The sequence below is a fragment of the Salmo trutta genome, chromosome 22, assembly GCF_901001165.1.
Source record: "Salmo trutta chromosome 22, fSalTru1.1, whole genome shotgun sequence".
NCBI classification, from domain to species: domain Eukaryota; kingdom Metazoa; phylum Chordata; class Actinopteri; order Salmoniformes; family Salmonidae; genus Salmo; species Salmo trutta.
The window spans coordinates 44,120,457-44,143,524 of record NC_042978.1 but is presented as its reverse complement, the minus strand read 5'-3'; the positions used below and the strand labels follow the sequence as shown (position 1 = coordinate 44,143,524).

General features: G+C 45.9%; 1 protein-coding gene across 1 annotated transcript in view; it reads right to left on the bottom strand.

Moving 5' to 3' along the window:
* crb1 (crumbs cell polarity complex component 1) overlaps positions 1–23,068 on the bottom strand; it is a 57,872-nt gene that overhangs the window by 5,218 nt on the left and 29,586 nt on the right. Inside the window, exons 7-12 of the mRNA XM_029708086.1 lie at positions 22,320–22,870; positions 17,980–18,145; positions 16,664–17,579; positions 15,270–15,317; positions 14,426–14,548; positions 13,710–13,836 (exon numbers count right to left, since the gene is read on the bottom strand). Coding sequence (XP_029563946.1) covers positions 13,710–13,836; positions 14,426–14,548; positions 15,270–15,317; positions 16,664–17,579; positions 17,980–18,145; positions 22,320–22,870 — 1,931 coding nt within the window. The remainder of the gene's footprint in view (positions 1–13,709; positions 13,837–14,425; positions 14,549–15,269; positions 15,318–16,663; positions 17,580–17,979; positions 18,146–22,319; positions 22,871–23,068) is intronic.

Genomic DNA, 23,068 nt, shown 5'->3' with positions numbered 1-23,068 from the left:
CCTGCTGGAACGCCACCAGATCTATGAAACAGTCCCAACCTGCTGGAACGCCACCAGATCTATGAAACAGTCCCAACCTGCTGGAACGCCACCAGATCTATGAAACAGTCCCAACCTGCTGGAACGCCACCAGATCTATGAAACTGTCCCAACCTGCTGGAACGCCACCAGATCTATGAAACAGTCCCAACCTGCTGGAACGCCACCAGATCTGTGAAACAGTCCCAACCTGCTGGAACGCCACCAGATCTGTGAAACAGTCCCAACCTGCTGGAACGCCACCAGATCTGTGAAACAGTCCCAACCTGCTGGAACGCCACCAGATCTATGAAACAGTCCCAACCTGCTGGAACGCCACCAGATCTGTGAAACAGTCCCAGCCTGCTGGAACGCCACCAGATCTGTGAAACAGTCCCAACCTGCTGGAACGCCACCAGATCTGTGAAACAGTCCCAACCTGCTGGAACGCCACCAGATCTGTGAACAGTCCCAACCTGCTGGAACGCCACCAGATCTATGAAACAGTCCCAACCTGCTGGAACGCCACCAGATCTATGAAACAGTCCCAGCCTGCTGGAACGCCACCAGATCTGTGAAACAGTCCCAACCTGCTGGAACGCCACCAGATCTGTGAAACAGTCCCAACCTGCTGGAACGCCACCAGATCTGTGAAACAGTCCCAACCTGCTGGAACGCCACCAGATCTGTGAAACAGTCCCAACCTGCTGGAACGCCACCAGATCTGTGAAACAGTCCCAACCTGCTGGAACGCCACCAGATCTATGAAACAGTCCCAACCTGCTGGAACGCCACCAGATCTATGAAACATTCCCAACCTGCTGGAACGCCACCAGATCTATGAAACAGTCCCAACCTGCTGGAACGCCACCAGATCTATGAAACAGTCCCAACCTGCTGGAACGCCACCAGATCTATGAAACAGTCCCAACCTGCTGGAACGCCACCAGATCTATGAAACAGTCCCAACCTGCTGGAACGCCACCAGATCTGTGAAACAGTCCCAACCTGCTGGAACGCCACCAGATCTATGAAACAGTCCCAACCTGCTGGAACGCCACCAGATCTATGAAACAGTCCCAACCTGCTGGAACGCCACCAGATCTATGAAACAGTCCCAACCTGCTGGAACGCCACCAGATCTATGAAACAGTCCCAACCTGCTGGAACACCACCAGATCTATGAAACAGTCCCAACCTGCTGGAACGCCACCAGATCTATGAAACAGTCCCAACCTGCTGGAACGCCACCAGATCTATGAAACAGTCCCAACCTGCTGGAACGCCACCAGATCTATGAAACAGTCCCAACCTGCTGGAACGCCACCAGATCTATGAAACAGTCCCAGCCTGCTGGAACGCCACCAGATCTATGAAACAGTCCCAGCCTGCTGGAACGCCACCAGATCTATAAAACAGTCCAAACCTGCTGGAACGCCACCAGATCTATGAAACAGTCCCAACCTGCTGGAACGCCACCAGATCTATGAAACAGTCCCAACCTGCTGGAACGCCACCAGATCTATGAAACAGTCCCAACCTGCTGGAACGCCACCAGATCTATGAAACTGTCCCAACCTGCTGGAACGCCACCAGATCTATGAAACAGTCCCAACCTGCTGGAACGCCACCAGATCTATGAAACAGTCCCAACCTGCTGGAACGCCACCAGATCTGTGAAACAGTCCCAACCTGCTGGAACGCCACCAGATCTGTGAAACAGTCCCAACCTGCTGGAACGCCACCAGATCTGTGAAACAGTCCCAACCTGCTGGAACGCCACCAGATCTGTGAAACAGTCCCAACCTGCTGGAACGCCACCAGATCTGTGAAACAGTCCCAACCTGCTGGAACGCCACCAGATCTGTGAAACAGTCCCAACCTGCTGGAACGCCACCAGATCTGTGAAACAGTCCCAACCTGCTGGAACGCCACCAGATCTATGAAACAGTCCCAACCTGCTGGAACGCCACCAGATCTATGAAACAGTCCCAGCCTGCTGGAACGCCACCAGATCTATGAAACAGTCCCAACCTGCTGGAACGCCACCAGATCTGTGAAACAGTCCCAACCTGCTGGAACGCCACCAGATCTGTGAAACAGTCCCAACCTGCTGGAACGCCACCAGATCTGTGAAACAGTCCCAACCTGCTGGAACGCCACCAGATCTGTGAAACAGTCCCAACCTGCTGGAACGCCACCAGATCTATGAAACAGTCCCAACCTGCTGGAACGCCACCAGATCTATGAAACATTCCCAACCTGCTGGAACGCCACCAGATCTATGAAACAGTCCCAACCTGCTGGAACGCCACCAGATCTATGAAACAGTCCCAACCTGCTGGAACGCCACCAGATCTATGAAACAGTCCCAACCTGCTGGAACGCCACCAGATCTATGAAACAGTCCCAACCTGCTGGAACGCCACCAGATCTGTGAAACAGTCCCAACCTGCTGGAACGCCACCAGATCTATGAAACAGTCCCAACCTGCTGGAACGCCACCAGATCTATGAAACAGTCCCAACCTGCTGGAACGCCACCAGATCTATGAAACAGTCCCAACCTGCTGGAACGCCACCAGATCTATGAAACAGTCCCAACCTGCTGGAACACCACCAGATCTATGAAACAGTCCCAACCTGCTGGAACGCCACCAGATCTATGAAACAGTCCCAACCTGCTGGAACGCCACCAGATCTATGCAGAGTTGCACTCCAGATGGAAACACAGACTGCTTTTAGCTGGTCAAGCATCTCTCTCTCCAATTCAATTGGGCTTTATTGGCATGGGAAACATGTTTACATTGCCAAAGCACGTACAATAAACAAAACAACAAAAACAAAGAAATCGAATTAAACAAAACAAAGAAAACCCCTGATATTAACAGTAAACATTACACAAAAAGTTTCAAAAGAATAACAATGTTTAAAATGTTATATTATTAGTGGTTAAAAAATGTAGTATAACATTTTAAATGTTACATAAGCTATGTGTTGTGACAATGTGCAAATAGTCAAATGTACGAATGACAAATAAATATAGTTTATTTTACATTGGTGTTTCTCACCCACTGGTTGACCTTTTCTTCTGGCAGCTAGTCACACATTTTGCTGCTGGTATTCTCTGGATAAGAGCGTCTGCTAAATGACGTAAATGTAAATGTATTGCACACTTCGATATTTCGCTTAACAGTTACGGAGGTTTGTCAAAATGTAATCTGTGTTCAAATTCTTTGCAGGTTTGTGTAATCTGATGGAAATATGTGTCTCTAATATGGTCATACATTTGACAGGAGGACAGGACGTGCAGCTCAGTTTCCACCTCATTTTGTGGGCAGTGTGCACATAGCCTCTTTCAATAGCAAGGCTATGCTCACTGAGTCTATCCTTATTAAAGGCTTTTCTTCGTTTTGGGTCACTCACAGTGGTCAGGTATTCTGCCATTGTGTACTTTCTGTTTAGGGCAAGATAGCATTACAATTTGCTTAGTTTTTTGGTTGATTCTTTCCAATGTGTCAAGTAGTTCTCCTTTAGTTTTCTCATCATTTGGTTGGTTGGTTGGTTGGGTCTAATTGTGCTGCTCTGTGGGGTCTGTTTGTATTTGTGACCAGAGCCCCAGAACCACTTCTCTTTTCTGGATGTTGATAACCCGTGGGTATAGTCCTAATTCTGCTCTGCATGGATTATTTAAGGGTTTGCATTGCACTCTGATATTTTTGGTCTCAGTTGGGTTTTTGTCCCATTTTGTGAATTATTGGTTGGTGAGGGACCCCAGACCTCACAACCATAGAGGGCAATGGGTTCTATAACTGATTCAAGTATTTTTTGCCTAATTGGTATGTCAAATTTTATGTTCCTTTAGATGGCATAGAAGGCCATTCTTGTTTTGTCTCAGCCTTGTGGAAGTTACCTGTGGTGCTGATGTTTAGGCCGAGGTAGGTATAATTCTTTGATGCACTAGGCCAACAGTGTCTAGATAGAATTTATGTTTGTTTAGAATTACTGAGATTCTCTGTCAGGGCCCAAGTCTGACAGAATCTGTGCAGAAGATCTAGGTGCTACTGTAGGTCCTCCTTGGTTGGTGACAGAAGAACCAGATCATCTGCAAAAAGTAGTCATTTTAATTTAGAGTATTGTAGGGTGAGGTCGGGTTTTGCAGACTGTTCTAGTGCCCTTGCCAATTAATTTATATAAATGCTGAAGAGGGTTGGGCTCAAGCTGAATCCCTGTCCCCCCCCCAGGGAAGAAATCTGTGTATTTATTGACCACACACTTATTATCGTTTGTCAATTAGAGTGTGCAGGGTGTGTACAGTGCCTTAGGAAAGTATTCAGACCCCTTGACTTTTTCCACATTTTGTTACATTACAGCCTTATTCTAAAATTGATTACATTTAAAAAGACTCCTCAGCAATCTACACACAATACCCCATAATGACATCACAATACCCACGATGTCATCACAATACCCACGATGTCATCACAATACCCACGATGTCATCACAATTCCCACGATGTCATCACAATTCCCACGATGTCATCACAATACCCACGATGTCATCACAATACCTACGATGTCATCACAATTCCCACGATGTCATCACAATACCCACGATGTCATCCCAATACCCACGATGTCATCACAATACCCACGATGTCATCACAATACCCACGATGTCATCACAATTCCCACGATGTCATCACAATACCCACGATGTCATCCCAATACCCACGATGTCATCCCAATACCCACGATGTCATCACAATACCCACAATGACAAACCGAAAAGAGGTTGTTAAACATTTTTGCAAATGTATAAAAAATGTAAAATGTGGTCTGTCGTATGGTATTTTGGTAAGAAGCCTATTTGACATTTGTTTTCACTGAGGAAATGTTGGAGTCTGCTGTATATGATATTGCAGAGGATTTTCCCGAAATGACTGTTGACACAGATTCCGCAGTAATTATTGGGGTGATTGGACCTTGGTTCCAAATATTGTGGAAGATGCCACATCTGAGGAGAATGTTGAAGTTGTTGTACTTGAATTTGGTGTGTGTGCGTGCGTGTGTGTGTGCGTGTGCGTGTGTGTGTGTGCGTGCGTCACCACTAGTGGTCTTTGAGTTGGTATTTTAGGATCTAATGGTAATAGAAATGGAGTAACCTCATTGTCTCTCTGGGTGGGCGAGGAGACTTTGAAATAGAGGACTCCTCGAACCCCAGAATTTCAATACGAACCCGAATTGGATCCGTTAAATTCCTACCCGACCTCGACAGGATCCGGCAATTAGAAAATATATATATCCGATCCGAGGTGGACCAGATCCGACCCAAAACTTATCCGAGCTGAGAGAAAATCGGATCAAAATTGGGTCTGGTCTGTATACAACCCAAATGGATCCGAAAATAAAAAATTCAACTTTATTGCTCGTGGAAGCCAGCTAAATTGTTTTGACTTGTCTGGCAGTGAACTTTAATGTGCATTTTTGGTTGTATCTAAAATAAATGATTTATGGTCTACAGCTTAGTATTTTCATAATGACATCTCTATAGATAGATGGAGAACTTTATGAAGTTTTCAGAAATGTTTTCCTTATTTCTGTTGACCAAATATTTGAAAAGAAGCATCTTTTTATGTGATGATCATCACATGCCAAGCAGCAGATAGCAGTTAACTTTTGTCTGTAACATAATATTCTGTAGGCTTATTGTTTTACTGAGCAACATTACAATCTAGCCTATTTAACTGTTTTGATCAACATTGATTTAGACAGAAGTTAGGCTAAGCCTGTTTGACCAGCAAGCTTCAAAATCCATTTAGAATAGGCTATGGAAGAATGGAGTCTCCATTCAGCATTCCTGTGTCATTTCTAACAATTGGGATTTGTAGGTCTAGGTTAGTATTCCTGCTATGACAACACTATAAATGGATGTAGAATATGTTTTCAGGTTTTCAGAGACCTGTTCATTTTGTTTCTGTTGACCAAAATTATATATTTTTTTGTGGCGATTTTAGACAAAGAAAATAGCCAAATAAAATAACAAAACAGCCTACTAAATAGGCGAAGTCTAAACAAATAAATTAGATAGCCTAAATAAAACAATTAAATGAATTAGCTACGGTATTTTTCCCCTCTGTATAATGTGGATGAATGACGATTTGCCTGTTGGTTTTTCCTCACTGTACTCGCTTTCATTCAGCAAAGAGCGATTCAATGTTTCAGAAACTCTTTTTTATGTCATGATCATCACGTGCCAGACTCAGAGCAGGGAAATGTCTTCAACTGAAACAGGTCTTCCTCATTTAACCCAACCCCTCTGAATCAGAGAGGAGTGGGGCTGCCTTAATCAACATCCATGTCTTCGGCACCCAGGGAACAGTGTGTTAAATGCCTTGCTCAGGGGCAGAATGATAGATTTTTACCTTGTCAGCTCGGGGATTCAATCCAGCAACCTTTCAGTTACTATCCCAACACTCTAACCACTAGGCTACCTGCTGTTCACGTTTGTCTGTACCCTAATATTCTATAGACTTTATAGACTAGGGGCTATCACTCTTTTCCGCTGCGTCCTCCTCCTCTTCCACAACAAGTAGCCTATTTTACCACTTGATATGCAGTGGCTTATTTTCATAAAGAGAATATAGCATTTTGTCACAACATGATATTGACACATTTGGTTTGATGAAAGGGAACCCATGACAGTCATTTAAGAGAATACAATCTAAATGTGTAAAATTTGCATCTGTTGTTTAGGAACTAAACTCTTCAAATATAATTTTGGATCCGGTCGGTATTTCACATTTTTTCTACACAGATCCGAGGCCCGTGGCCACCGAGCAGGATCCGACCGGGGATCCGTGGGTTAACTACAAAATGTGGGATCCCGGATCTCGTGCAATAGGATTCGGAAAGATCCGTGAGGACCTCTACTTTGAAATAGGCTTCACAGAACAGTTAGTAACACAGTCAAATTCAAACACTTTCCACTTTTAAAAGTTCCCAATCAGAATTCAACAATGGATGTTAATCAGATAGGATAGGGTGACAGGACAAAATATGATAAAAGGGGAAGAAACACGCTAGTCTTTCTCTTCTTTCTCCCATCTTCATCAGACCTTCACCCTCTACAACACCCTCTATTTCTCTCTCATGCTCTCTCTCTCTCATTCTCCCTCTCATGCTCTCTCTGTTCTCTCTGAAGAGAGACACATCAGTAAAGCCACTGAGAAGATTCACTATTTCTCTCTACTTTATCTCTATTTCCCTCTTTCATTTCCTCTTCCTTTTGTCTCAGCCTCTACACACACACACACACACACACACACACACACACACACACACACACACACACACACACACACACACACACACACACACACACACACACACACACACACACACACACACACACACACACACACACACACGCTGGCATATTGACGTGCGCATTCATACACACACGGATAGGAAAGGTTTGTGTGTGTACAGTATGTGTGAGTTTATCAAGAGGTCACTTCTCTCTGTGTATCCTGTTAAGAGAGATTAGGTCACTATGTTTGGATGTCACGCAGCAGTGCCACACAGCTCACCAGATGACTGGTAAACCCGCCCAGTACTGACCAGTGACATAACTGCTTGATGTTGGATAAATGAAGACAGGAAGTGAAAGGAGGACAAACAACAGATTGAGGGTGAAAAGACAGGAAATGTTTATTTGAAAACAGACAGAGAGATGGACATAAAGACGGACAGACAGAGAGACGGACATAGAGACATACTTGTTTAAAGAAGACATGAAAGGACAGAGAGATGGACATGGAGACAGACGGACGGAGAGACAGAGAGATGGACATAGAGACGGATGACAGACAGACAGACAGACAGACAGACAGACAGACAGACAGACAGACAGACAGACAGACAGACAGACAGACAGACAGACAGACAGACAGACAGACAGACAGAGAGACAGAGAGACAGAGAGACAGAGAGACAGAGAGCTGGACATAGAGACAAACAGACAGATCTGACGGATAACAGACATATAGACAGAGAGATGGACAGACAGAGAGACAAACATATTTTTAGGTCAAGACAACAACAGGGAATGTGTGACAGAGTTTAAAATGGTTAAAAATGAATAAACGTTAGGTGTGATTCGTTGCCTTCTAGGGCCTAGGGCCATCTCTCTAGCTACATCTCATACAGTATCAGGACAGTACCATCATCCTCAAGGAATACAAAGTATAAATCAACACGAGGCTGACCGGATATTGTAAATGAGATTAACTCAGAAAACACTCTATACTTTTCCAAAAGTACAAAAGTTTTTCAATACGAAATAACATTCCTTTCGGGAAATTGTGCTTATACACTGACTAGCCTGTGCAATTGCAAAACCAGTGTCTTCTTTTCCATTTGTTCCATTTGGAAAATACCCTTTATTACAGTTTCTGTCTAGCCTAGTCTAATGTAGATTATAAACCGGGTGGTTCGAGCCCTGAATGCTGATAGGCTGAAAGCCGTGAAATATCAGACTGTTTACCATGGGTATGACAAAAAAAACATATATTTACAGTTTTAATTACGTAGGTAACCAGTTTATAACAGCAATAAGGCACCTCAGGGGTTTGTGGTATATGGTGAATATACCACGGTTAAGGGCTGTATCTAGGCACTCTGCGTTGTGTCGTGCTTAAAGAACAGCCCTTATCCGTGGTATATTGGTCATATAACACACCTCCTCGGGCCTTATTGCTTAAATATAATGCTACCTGAGCTGTGTTAGTTTAGCGCCATCGCCCAAAGGATATTCATATTGCCATATCCAACAAAGAGCATATTCAAAAATCACACAACTTTATTCAAAAACATGCTGCCTATAGAAAACGTGTTGTTTTTAAGGCACAATAACAGCTCTGTGCTCTTTTCAGAAAAATAAGATAAATCCATTTAAATGTAGCTCACCTCAACAATATATAACAGAATTAAACCAATAACTAAGTTGTACTTTCACACACAATACCGTTCAAAAGTTTGTGGTCACTTATAAATGTCCTTGTTTTTGAAAGAAAAGCACAATTTTTGGTCCATTAAAATAACATCAAATTGATCAGAAATACAGTGTAGACATTGTTAATGTTGTAAATGACTGTTGTAGCTGGAAACGGCAGATTTTTTTTATGGAATATCTACATTGTTCGAAATGGCGCCAGAAGAAATGGCAGCAGTTTGAAATGGCAGCAGTTTTACGGCGCCCAACCAATTGTGCTATTATGTGTTTTTCCAAGTTATTTGTCACTTATTTTGGACATAATGTTTCTGCCACCGTATCTTACGGCAAAAAAGAGCTTCTGGATATCAGGACAGCGATCACTCACCTCGGATTAGAAAAAGATTTTCTCTTCAACAAGCAGGACGCACAGGACATACTCCGAACACCTGACAAGGCCAACATCCCAGTTATTGGCAAGAGGAAGAGACGCAGGTACAGGGGACACAGAGCGGGGTGCCTCGTAAGGATCCGCCGAAGGCGAGTGGGAAAGCTGCCGTTACTGTCAATATTACTCGCCAACGTGCAATCATTGGATAATAAATTAGACGAGGTACGATCATGAATATCCTACTAACGGGACATCAAAAACTGTAACATCTTATGTTTCACGGAATCGTGGCTGAAGGATGACATGGATATTCAGCTAGCGGGATATAAGCTGCACCGGCAAGATAGAACAGCACACAGTAAGACAGTAAGACGAGGGGGAGCGGTTTGTGCATATTTGTAAACAACAGCTGGTGCACGAAATCTAAGGAAATCTCTAGATTTTGCTCGCCTGAAGTAGAGTATCTTATGATAAACTGCAGACCACACTATTTACCAAGAGAGTTTTCATCTATACTTTTCGTGGCTGTTTGTATACCACCACAGACGGATGCTGGCACTAAGACTGCACTCAGTCAGCTGTACAAGGAAATAAGCAAACAGGAAACCGCTCACCCAGAGGCGGCACGCCTAGTGGCCAGAGACTTTAATGCAGGGAAATTTAAATCAGTTCTACCTAATTTCTATCAACATGTTAAACGTGCAACCAGAGGGACAACAATTCTAGATCACCTGTACTCCACACACAGAGACGCGTACAAAGCTCTCCCTCGCCATCCATTTGGTAAATCTGACCACAATTCTATCCTCCTGATTCCTGCTTACAAGCACAAATTAAAGCAGGAAGCACCAGTGACTCAGTCTATAAAAAAAGTGGTCAGATGAAGCAGATGCTAAACTACAGGACTGTTTTGCTTTCACAGACTGGAACATGTTCCGGGATTCTTCCGATGGCATTGAGGAGTACACCACATCAGTCACTGGCTTTATCAATAAGTGCATCGAGGACGTCATCCCCACAGTGACTGTACGTGCATACCCCAACCTTCTGGATTACAGGCAACATTCGCACTGAGCTAAAGGGTAGAGCTGCCGCTTTCAAGGTGCGGGACTCTAACCTGGAAGCTTATAAGAAATCCTGCTATGCCCTCCGACGACCAATCAAACAGGCAAAGCGTCAATACAGGGATAAGATTGAATTGTACTACACCGGCTTCGATGCTCGTCTTATGTGGCATGGCTTGCAAACTATTACAGACTACAAAGGGAAGCACAGCCGCGAGCTGCCCAGTGGCACGAGCCTAATAGACGAGCTAAATCACTTCTATGCTCGCTTCGAGGCAAGCAACACTGAGGCATGCATGAGAGCACCAGCTGTTCCGGACTACTGTGTGATCATGCTCTCTGTAGGTCAACATTCACAAGGCCAGACGGATTACCAGGACGTGTGCTCCGGGCATGTGCTGACCAACTGGCAGGTGTCTTCACTGACATTTTCAACATGTCCCTGATTGAGTCTGTAATACCAACATGTTTCAAGCAAACCACCACAGTCCCTGTGCCCAAGAACACTAAGGCAACCTGCCTAAATGACTACAGACCCATAGCACTCACGTCCATAGCCATGAAGTGCTTTGAAAGGCTGGTAATGGCTCACATCAACACCATTATCCCAGAAACCTAGACCCACTCCAATTTGCATACCGCCCAAACAGATCCACAGATGATGCAATCTTTATTGCACTCCACACTGCCCTTTCCCACCTGGACAAAAGGAACACCTATGTGAGAATGCTATTCGTTGACTACAGCTCAGTGTTCAAAGCTCATCACTAAGCTAAGGATCCTGGGACTAAACACCTCCCTCTGCAAATGGATCCTGGACTTCCTGATGGGCCGCCCCCCAGGTGGTGAGGGTAGGTAGCAACACATCTGTCACACTGATCCTCAACACTGGAGCCCCTCAGGGGTGCGTGCTCAGTCCCCTCCTGTACTCCCTGTTCACCCACGACTGCGTGGCCAGGCACGACTCCAACACCATCATTAAGTTTGCAGACGACACAACAGTGGTAGGCCTGATCACCGAAAACGACAAGACAGCCTTTAGGGAGGAGGTCAGAGACCTGGCCGGGTGGTGCCAGAATAACAACCTTAACGTAACCAAGACTAAGGAGATGACTGTGGACTACAGGAAAAGGAGGACCGAGCATGCCCCCATTCTCATCGACGGGGCTGTAGTGGAGCAGGTTGAGAGTTTCGAGTTCCTTGGTGTCCACATCACCAACAAACTAGAATGATCCAAACACACCAAGACAGTCATGAAGAGGGCACGCCAAAGCCTATTCCCCCTCAGGAAACTAAAAAGATTTGGCATGGGTCCTCAGATCCTCAAAAGGTTCTACAGCTGCAACATCGAGAGCATCCTGGCTGGTTGCATCATTGCCTGTTACGGCAACTGCTCGGCCTCCGACCGCAAGGCACTACAGAGGGTAGTGCGTACGGCCCAGTACATCACTGGGGCAAAGCTGCCTGCCATCCAGGACCTCTACACCAGGCGGTGTCAGAGGAAGGCCCTAAAAATTGTCAAAGACCCCAGCCACCCCAGTCATAGACTGTTCTCTCTACTACCGTATGGCAAGCGGTACTGGAGTGCCAAGTCTAGGACCAAAAGGCTTGTCAACAGTTTTTACCCCCAAGCCATAAGACTCTGGGATGCTGACCTTCTAGGCAGAGCTGCAAAGAAAAAGCCATATCTCAGACTGGCCAATATAAAGAAAAGATTAAGATGTGCAAAAGAACACAGACACTGGACAGAGAACACAGACACTGGACAGAGTGTTATGGACAGACTAATCTAAGTTTGAGGTGTTCGGATCACAAAGAAGAACATTCGTGAGACTCAGAAAAAATGAAAAGATGCTGGAGGAGTGTTTGACGCCATCTGTCAAGCATGGTGGAGGCAATGTGATGGTCTGGGGGGGGGCTTTGGTGGTGATTAAGATGGGCAAAAGAACACAGACACTGGACAGAGGAACTCTGCCTAGAAGGCCAGCATCCCGAAGTCACCTCTTCACTGTTGACATTGAGACTGGTGTTTCGCGGGTACTATTTAATGAAGCTGCCAGTTGAGGACTTGTGAGGTGTCTGTTTCTCAAACTAGACACTCTAATGTACTTGTCCTCTTGCTCAGTTGTGCACCGGGGCCTCTCACTCCTCTTTCTATTCTGGTTAGAGCCAGTTTGCGATGTTCTGTGAAGGGAGTAGCACACAGTGTTGAACGAGATCTTCAGTTTCTTGGCAATTTCTCGCATGGAATAGCCTTCATTTCTCAGAACAAGAATAGACTGACGAGTTCCAGAAGAAAGGTCTTTGTTTCTGCCGATGTTGAGCCTGTAATCGAACCCACAAATGCTGATGCTCCAGATACTCAACTAGTCTAAATAGGCCAGTTTGATTGCTTCTTTAATCAGCACAACAGTTTTCAGCTGTGCTAACATAATTGCAAAAGGGTTTTCTAATGATCAATTACTTTTAAAATGATAAACTTGGATTAGCTAACACAACGTGCCATTGCAACACAGGAGTGATGGTTGCTGATAATTGGCCTCTGTACGCCAATGTCGATATTCCATAGAAAATCTGCCGTTTCCAGCTACAATAGTCATTTACAACATTAACAATGTCTACACTGTATTTCTGATCAATTTGATGTTATTTTAATGGAGAAAAAAATTTGCTTTTCTTTCAAAAACAAGGACATTTATAAGTGACCACAAACTTTTGAACAGTCAGAGACCTTCAGTCTGGTCCACGGCTCCAATTTCTCATTGGCGCAGTTTCGGAACAACCCCTATTGTTTCTTAAAGACTCCTGTCTAAGGCTAAATCAAGTACGTAGTGGTCAGCTGTCACAGCCAGATTTAACCCCTTAACACCCGGTTAAGGGAACCCTCTCTGGGAACCCTGTTGGTACTGTAAAACAGACACAGATATAACAGTACTCACACACTGTTTTTCATTGGACAGGCATTTAACAATGAAACACCACCATAAGTCTCAAGCTTCCACCACACACACACACACACACACACACACACACACACACACACACACACACACACACACACACACACACACACACACACACACACACACACACACACACACACACACACACACTCTCTCTCAGTCGTCCTGCCCTCCCCAGTCGATCTCAGGGTCGTCATCGAGTCGCAGGATAAGGTAGGAGAGTAGTTGGAAGAGGTTCTGCCAGAGCAGAACGGCCACGTAAAAGTAAATGTCGCTTACGTCGATCTGGCAATTGTCCCCGGCGAAACTCATGTCACACACACAGTGGTACTTGTTGATGAGGTTTCGGCAGTAGCCCCCGTTCAGACAGGGGTTGGACTTGCACTCATCCACCTCCTGCTCACAGCTACACAGTACAGACACAGAGGCCGAGAGAGGGTCAGAAAAACAGACAACATCATGTGTTCTGTGTGTAATGTATGTGTTCTGTGTGTAATGTATGTGTTCTGTGTGTAATGTATGTGTTCTGTGTGTATGTTTTACAAAGTTCACCTATATTCTGGGTATATTTTCTTACTTTATCTCTCCCCTCCCATCTACCCCTTCCCTCTTTCTCCCTCTGTCTCTTACCGGTGCCCTGTGAAGCCCGGTAGGCAGTCACAGGACAGCTCTCTCTCGGTGCAGTTCCCTACCCCTTCCCTCTTTCTCCCTCTGTCTCTTACCGGTGCCCTGTGAAGCCCGGTAGGCAGTCACAGGACAGCTCTCTCTCGTGCAGTTCCCTACCCCTTCCCTCTTTCTCCCTCTGTCTCTTACCGGTGCCCTGTGAAGCCCGGTAGGCAGTCACAGGACAGCTCTCTCTCGTGCAGTTCCCTACCCCTTCCCTCTTTCTCCCTCTGTCTCTTACCGGTGCCCTGTGAAGCCCGGTAGGCAGTCACAGGACAGCTCTCTCTCGTGCAGTTCCCTACCCCTTCCCTCTTTCTCCCTCTGTCTCTTACCGGTGCCCTGTGAAGCCCGGTAGGCAGTCACAGGACAGCTCTCTCTCGGTGCAGTTCCCTGCGTTGAAGCAGGTGTAGTTTCTGGTTTCATCTCCACAGACAGACACTGGCAGCTTGGGCCGACTGAGCAGAAACACAAACAGGAAAACCCATCAGACAGGCACACTTAGAGAGAGAGAGAGAGAGGAACAGAGAGAGAGAGAGAGAGAGGAACAGAGAGCGAGAGAGAGAGAGAGGAACAGAGAGAGAGAGAGAGAGGAACAGAGAGAGAGAGGAACAGAGAGAGAGAGAGGAACAGAGAGAGAGAGAGGAACAGAGAGAGAGAGAGAGAGAGGAACAGAGAGAGAGGAACAGAGAGAGAGAGAGGAACAGAGAGAGAGAGAGGAACAGAGAGAGAGAGAGAGAGAGGAACAGAGAGAGAGAGAGAGAGAGGAACAGAGAGAGAGAGGAACAGAGAGAGAGAGGAACAGAGAGAGAGAGAGGAACAGAGAGAGAGAGAGAGAGAGAGAGGAACAGAGAGAGAGAGAGAGAGCGGTTGGTAGGCAATGTGACAATGTGGGGCTGGGGTTATTGGGTACTTGTGTAAGGGGGTTTATTTGAGAACTAGGGGGAGTGGGAGGTACTGTCTGTCTCCCCACTGGGAGACTACGGGGTTTAGGTGATAGACCCCCTACTGCTCCTAAACTACAGGACATTTAACCATAACTGTGAGAATTGAACACATCATGGACTCAGTCCTGCTCTATGGGACTTACAACATCCCATATGTAGGCTGGTTGATATGGCATTTCTTGAAATAGGTAGGGAGGAGTGAGAGGACTAGCAAATAATAAAAATAACTTACACATTCCTGTTGACTACTATGTACCATGGAATTTCCTCGACACGATCACTGGAGGGAGAGAGATAGAGGAGAGATAGAGGAGAGATAGAGGAGAGATAGAGGAGAGCCAGAGAGAGTGTGAGAGAGAGAGAGAGAGAGATACACAGAAGAAAAGTTTGATTTAGGATGTAAACTCTTTAATTATAGCGTAGTGAGGGAGGCTGTTTCAAAAACGTCCTTGTGAAGGAGCATTGTGAGATAGAGAGAAAGAGAGAGTGTTGAGAGTGCGTGTGTGAGAGAGTGTGTGTTTACAAGATAAATGAATGGAGGAATTCCCTTGATGATGCTCCGAAACTAACAAAATAGGAGAGGCAGTAGCACTGAACCACCAGGGAACTGATTACGCAGTACACTTCAGCGATACACTAGAGCCATAGCCATATGACGTTTAGTACAACAGACTTGCAACAAGTAAAACACGCAGTTCATGCACGGTTTCAGTGCCTTATACACATCTGAACATTTAGAAGATCTCCTTTTGCCTTAGTGTGTTGCAAAACTAAAAGGGAGTCCTGCTGGTGTACTGTCCTGTATATCACTAAAAGGGAGTCCCGCTGGGGTCCTGTCCTGTATATCACTAAAAGGGAGTCCCGCTGGTTTCCTGTCCTGTATATCACTAAAAGGGAGTCCCGCTGGTTTCCTGTCCTGTATATCACTAAAAGGTAGTCCCGCTGGGGTCCTGTCCTGTATATCACTAAAAGGGAGTCCCGCTGGGGTCCTGTCCTGTATATCACTAAAAGGGAGTCCCGCTGGGGTCCTGTCCTGTATATCACTAAAAGGGAGTCCCGCTGGTGTCCTGTCCTGTATATCACTAAAAGGGAGTCCCGCTGGTTTCCTGTCCTGTATATCACTAAAAGGGAGTCCCGCTGGTTTCCTGTCCTGTATATCACTAAAAGGGAGTCCCGCTGGTTTCCTGTCCTGTATATCACTAAAAGGGAGTCCCGCTGGTTTCCTGTACTGTATATCACTAAAAGGGAGTCCCGCTGGTGTCCTGTCCTGTATATCATGTTGGTGAAGTTGCATGGAGATGCGTTGATTAAACTTTTATCTCATTGAAATGTACAAGTTGCAGAATCCGTTTTCAAAACATGAAATATTGTTTCATGATGTTATTGTTTCAACTGCCAGTTATTAAAGTCTATTTGTAGTCTATTTGTAGACTTCATACTTAATATTTTTCAAAATTGTGTTTAAACTCAAAGGGACTTAAAAAAACTTGACAGACAAAAATAACATAATAGCAATTTGGTGACAATGTTTCAGAATGAGGTGACGGTTTCCTGGTGCGTGTATTCCTTTGTATAAAAATAAATATTACATTTCAATCCATTCCTGACCCCACCCATGTGACTCACTTGCAGTAAGGTCCGGTGTAGTTCTCAGCACACAGACAGGCATACTTGTTCACTCCATGTAGACACGTCCCTCCATGAGCACATAGATGGTTCTCACACACATCCACCTCCTCCTCACAGTTCATACCAGTGTAGCCAAACTCACAGGAACACTTGTATGCCAGCCCCTGAACGCTACAGTTGCCATGGACACAGGGGTTGGAGGCGCAGGTGTCTGTGTTGAGCTCACAACGGCGTCCGGCCCAGCCCTCGTCACAGCTACAGTTGAACAGGTTCCAGAGGTCCTGGCAGCTGCCTCTGTTCACACACGGGCTGGGCTGGCACACCGGGCCTCCACTACACCCGCCCCTCGGCGGGCTGGGGGATGTCCGCAGGAACTGCTCCTCCTGAGTCCGGGGAAGGTTGACCTCTGAAGGGCTATAGTAAGGCAGGGCGATGCCCCCCACCTCCACGGTGCCCAGGCACCCCACTAGGCTCCAGCCAGCCTCGGGCCCCAGCCCCCCCAGAAGGATGTCCACCTCCTCCCTGAGGAAGTCCAGGTTGCCCCCTTCGCTGCTGGAGGTCCCTGCCTCCTCCACCTCCTCATCCAGCACCATGGTCCAGCGTGATGCCTCTGCCCAGGGGGTGACCATGAAGAGGTGGACGCTGTGCCACTCGCCGTCGCTGACCCTCCTCCGGCTGCTGAGGGACACTGTGGAGGAGCCCTCCCCCACCCCGCTCTGGAGCTCAAGGAAGAGAAGGCCATCCTGCACAGACACTGTCACAAACTCCGGCCCACTCTCAGCGTGTAAGATGGCGGCGTGGCGTTTACGGGTGCGTATGCTGAGGGAGATGCTGGGCAGGCTGCGTTGGATACGGCCGTTACCGCGGTAAGACAGCACACTGCTGTCATCAAGGAAAGTGGCGTTGGAAAAGCCTGTGAAGGAGAAGAAGGGATAACTATGTAAATATGTGAACATTTAAAAAAAGGTTTTAATCCTCAACCATGTCATGGAATACGGACCACGGAATACAAGTAGTAGTGAAGCATTAAATAAAGATATGAACAAGGAAACAGAAAATCAGCCACAGCAGGATGGATATGAAGGAGATACGTGTGCTGGGTATACACAACAACACTGTATAGTGTGCTTGTGAATGACGGTGTTGTTTCTGTCCTTATTCCAGGACAGCTAATCACAGGGGTGACAGGGCAGACGGACAGCCATGTAAATCATCACTAAACCAACCACAGGTTAATCTGGCCTAATCCCATTCCCACCTCACGGACGGACGGACGGACTGACGGGCGACAGATTTAGAGCAGAATGACTTACATTCGTATCCCTGGCTGAGGATGTGACACTCTGCCCGTGCTGGGCAGGGTGACAGCTCACACCACTTGACCTCCTCACAGCGTCGCCCTGCAGTGTTGGGGGGGCAGGTGCAAGTGAAGTCGTCCCACATGGAGTAGCACATCCCTCCGTTCTGACACGGGTTCCTCTGGAGAGGGAGAACAACATATACTCTTGATTATTATTTTATTAGAACCTGTCCCTCTATGCTTTAGTTATCTTGTATTATTCATAAATGCCCATGTCTGACTGGGTAAGAGAGCATAGTGTCAGCTGTACTAATACAGCTAGTAGTTTACTGGACACTTAGCATCGACAAGGCATGCATAGAGAAAGCATCTCTGGTGTGCCATTATACACGATTCATACACTGAATTTACAAAACATTCTTTCCATGACATAGACTGACCAGGTGAATCCAAGTGAAAGCTATGATCCCTTATTGATGTCACTTGTTAAATCCACATCAATCAGTGTAAAGAAGGATTTTTAAGCCTTGAGACAATTGAGAAATGGTTTGTGTATGTGCGCCATTCAGAGGGTGAATGGGCAAGACAGAAAATGTTAGTGCCATTGAACGGGGTATGGTAGTAGGTGCCAGGTACACTGGTTTGTGTCAAGAACAAAGAACTGGAGGTGCAACTCAATATGAGGAAGGTGTTCCTAATGTTTGGTGTACTCAGTGTAGTATCATATGAAGGGATTTGGGATGGAGATAGAGAGGGCGATGGAGGACATTAAGTTAATGGCCTATGTTCTGAAATGAAGTCAAATAATCTAGCCCTGACACTGACACTAACTCTGAGTCTAACCCTAACTGACTCTAACCCTAACTCTCAGTCTAACCCTAACTCTGACTCTAACCCTAACTCTGAGAATAATTGACTCTAACCCTAACTGACTCTAACCCTAACTGACTCTAACCCTAACTCTAACTGATTCTAACCCTAACTGACTCTAAACCTGACTGTAACCCTGACTCTGACCCTATCTGACTCTAACCCTAACTCTGACTCTAACCCTGACTGTAACCCTAACTCTGACTCCAACCCTAACTCTGACTCTAACCCTAACTCTGAGAATAATTGACTCTAACCCTAACTGACTCTAACCCTAACTCTAACTGATTCTAACCCTAACTCTGACACTAACCCTAACTGACTCTAAACCTGACTCTAACCCTAACTCTGACTCTGACACTAACCCTAACTGACTCTAAACCTGACTCTAACCCTAACTGACTCTAACCCTAACTCTGACTCTAACTCTGACCCTGAGTCTAACCCTAACTCTGACTCTAACTCTGACACTAACCCTAACTCTGACTCTAACCCTGAGTCTAACCCTAACTCTGTGTTTAACTCTGAGTCTAACTGACTCTAAACCTGACTCTAACCCTAACTGACTCTAACCCTAACTCTGACTCTAACCCTAACTCTGAGTTTAACCCTATCTCTGAGTCTGACTCTAACCCTAACGGACTCTAACCCTAACTCTGACTCTAACCCTAACTCTGAGTCTAACGCTAACTCTGAGTCTAACGCTAACTCTGAGTCTAACGCTAACTCTGAGTCTAACGCTAACTCTGACTCTAACCCTAACTCTGAGTCTAACCCTAACTCTGAGTCTAACGCTAACTCTGAGTCTAACGCTAACTCCAACCCAAATCTAAACAGTTGTCAGTATTCCTCTAGGTCCTTATTCTCTACCAGTCCTCTTTGTTTCTTTAATCACCCTCTCTACTTGACATTAAGTACATAACATCACTTCTGTTTAACACCCTTACCCTTAAACACCATTTAATTTGATTGTGTGGGATTGGTGACGTTCATCCTTTTCTAAGGCAATGAGGACGAGTGAGATAATGAAGGCTGAGGAGGGATGGGCAGGGGCCAGACTGGGGCCAGACTGGTAGAGCATGGTTGGGATAGGCAAGGGTGGCACAGGGCAGTGTGCAGAGCAGGGAAAGACAGGGCAGGACTGGGTATGGCATGGGAAAAGGACAGGGTACGACAGATGGAAAAGACAGGGGACAGAGTAGGACAGATGTCAGACAGGGGACAGAGTAGGACAGATTAAACACAGGGGACAGAGTAGGACAAATGAAGGACAGGGTTCAGAGTAGGACAGTTGAATGACAGGGGACAGAGTAGGCCAGCTGATAGACAGGGGACAGAGTAGGACAGGTTAAGACAGGAGACAGAGCAGGACAGGGGACCGAGTAGGACAGGTATTAGACAGGGGACAGAGTAGGACAGGGTACAGAGTAGGACAGGTATTAGACAGGGGACAGAGTAGGACAGGGTACAGAGTAGGACAGGTATTAGACAGCGGACAGAGTAGGACAGGGAACAGAGTAGGACAGGTAAAATACAAGGGATAGTGTAAGACAGGGTACAGAGTAGGACAGGTATTAGACAGGGTACAGAGTAGGACATGTTATATATTGCGTGCACAATTATTAGGCAAGTGAGTATTCTGATCTTATCATTGTTTCTATTCACATTTTCGAACTCCAAACCATATAAACTTGAATGCTTATTGGATTTAATCATTTTCAGGTGATATGTATTTGTGTAATGAGGGAGTGGCGAAAGTGAATAACACCTTATATCAAGGTGTGCATAATTATTAGGCAGCCTCATTACCTCAGGTAAAATGGGCCAAAAAAGAGATTTAACTGACACTGAAAAACCAAAAATGTAAAATGCCTTTCAGACGGATGGATCTTTAAATAGCTTTAAATAGCTAAACTATTGAGGTGTGACCACCGGACATTCAAACGTTTTGTTGCGAATAATCAACTGGGGCGCAAAAAACGCATAGGGAAGAAAAGGCGCAAATTAACTGCAAAAGACTTGAGAAGAATTAAACGTCAAACTACCAGGAACCCATTATCCTCCAATGCCACCGTATTCCAGAACTGCAACCTACCTGGAGTGTTCAGAAGTACAAGGTGTCAAGTGCTCAGAGACATGGCCAAGGTCAAGATGACTGAAACAAGACCACCACTGAATAAGATTCACAAGTTGAAGCGTCAAGATTGGGCAAAGAAATACCTGAAGACAGATTTTTCAAAGGTTTTATGGACAGATGAAATGAAAGTGACTCTTGATGGACCAAATGGATGGGCCCGTGGCTGGATCAGTAATGGACACAGGGCACCACTTTGAGTCAGGTGCCAGCAAGGTGAAGGAGGGGTACTGGTATGGGCTGCTATCATTGAGGATGAGGTAGTTGGACCTTTTCGGGTTGAAGATGGACTGAAACTCAACTCCCAAACCCACTGCCAGTTTCTGGAAGATTCTTTCGTCAAACAGTGGTACAGGAAGAAGTCCTCAGCATTCTAGAAGGACATGATCTTTATGCAGGACAATGCTCCATCACATGCATCCAAGTACTCCACTGCTTGTCTAGCCAGCAAGGCCCTCAAAGATGCCTGAATAAGGACCTGGCCCCCTTCCTCACCTGACTTAAATCCTATTGAGAACTTGTGGGCCCTTCTCAAACGTGAGATTTACAGTGATGGAAGACAATACACCTTTTTGAACAGCATTTGGGAGGCTGTGGTTGCTGCTTCAGCGGAAATTGATCGTGAACAGATCAAGAAACTGACAGACCCCATGGATGGAAGGCTCATGGCAGTTATTGAAAATAAGGGTGGCTATATTGGTCACTGAATATTTTTGAAAGGCCAAAAATTTATATAATTGTAATTTTGTGTTACTTATCTGTTACACTTACTCTAAAAATTGAGAATAAACAAGTGAGTTGAGAGAAATTATTTTTGTAATTTAGTTGCCTAATAATTCTGCACACTAATAGTTGCCTAATAATTGTGCACACTTATATATTTCCCTGAGAAAGACAAAACTAACTTTTCCTTTGTTAAACATTCAGGTTTGAGGTTCAATAACATTTTGGATTGACTGAGAGCATTGTGTTTGTTCAACAATAAAATTAATCCAGAGGAATACAATTTGCCTAATAATTGTGCACGCAGTGTAGACAGGGCACAGAGTAGGATAAGGGGAAGAGTAGGACAGGTAAAAGACAGGACCAGAGTAGGACAGGTAAAAGACAGGGGACAGAGTAGGACAGGACACATAGTAGGATAGGTAAAAGAAGACAGGGGTCAGAGTAGGACAGGTAAAAGACAGGGAACAGAGTAGAACAGGACAGAGTAGGACATGTGAAAGACAGGGGATAGACTAGGACAGGTAAGACACAGGGGCCAGAGTAGGACAGGTAAAAGACAGGGGACAGAATAGGACAGGGAGGGGCAAGTGTAGAGAGGATTAAGAACTGATCAGTCCACTCACACTACAGGAGTCATCCCCAGTGCAGCCCGCTGTGACGTTAGCCATGAGCTCGACAGGATATGACGTCACCGGGGTGTCCAGCCTGAAGAATTGCAGTCTCTCTCCGTTGATCCTCAGGTCCTGTATACAGCCTTTAAAGTAGCCCCCAAACGCTGCTGACGCCTTCTGCTCCGTCAGACCCCCAACATACACGACATCTCCCATTTGACTGTCCACCGTCCTGACCTCCACCGAGCCCTGCTTCTGGTTGTCTACATACAGGCCCATATGCTCACGGTCAACCACCATGCTCACAAAGTGGATGTCTCCGTCGTTGACCGCACTCTCACTGGTCAAGGTTTCAAAGTTATGGAGCTGAACTCTGACCCGTCCCTTGTCCAGCCATAGCCGCAGGTATTGGCTGGTGCTGTTGACGAGCACCAATAAGAGGCCAGCGTGGCGCCGTGTGCGCAGGAAGAGGGAGACAGTGATGTCACTTCCTGGGTCGTCTGTGATGGTGAAGACGGCATAGCTCTGAGAGTCCTCATTGCCGAAGCGGGCCGCCACGTACTCTACAGAGAGAGAGACAGGTTAGGGCCATCACGTATTGTACAGCGAGAGAGACAGGTTAGGGCCATCATGTACTGTACAGAGAGAGAAAGACAGGGTTAGGGCCATCATGTACTGTACAGAGAGAGAGAGAGACAGGTGAGGGCCATCATGTACTGTACAGAGAGAGAGACAGGTTAGGGCCATCATGTACTGTACAG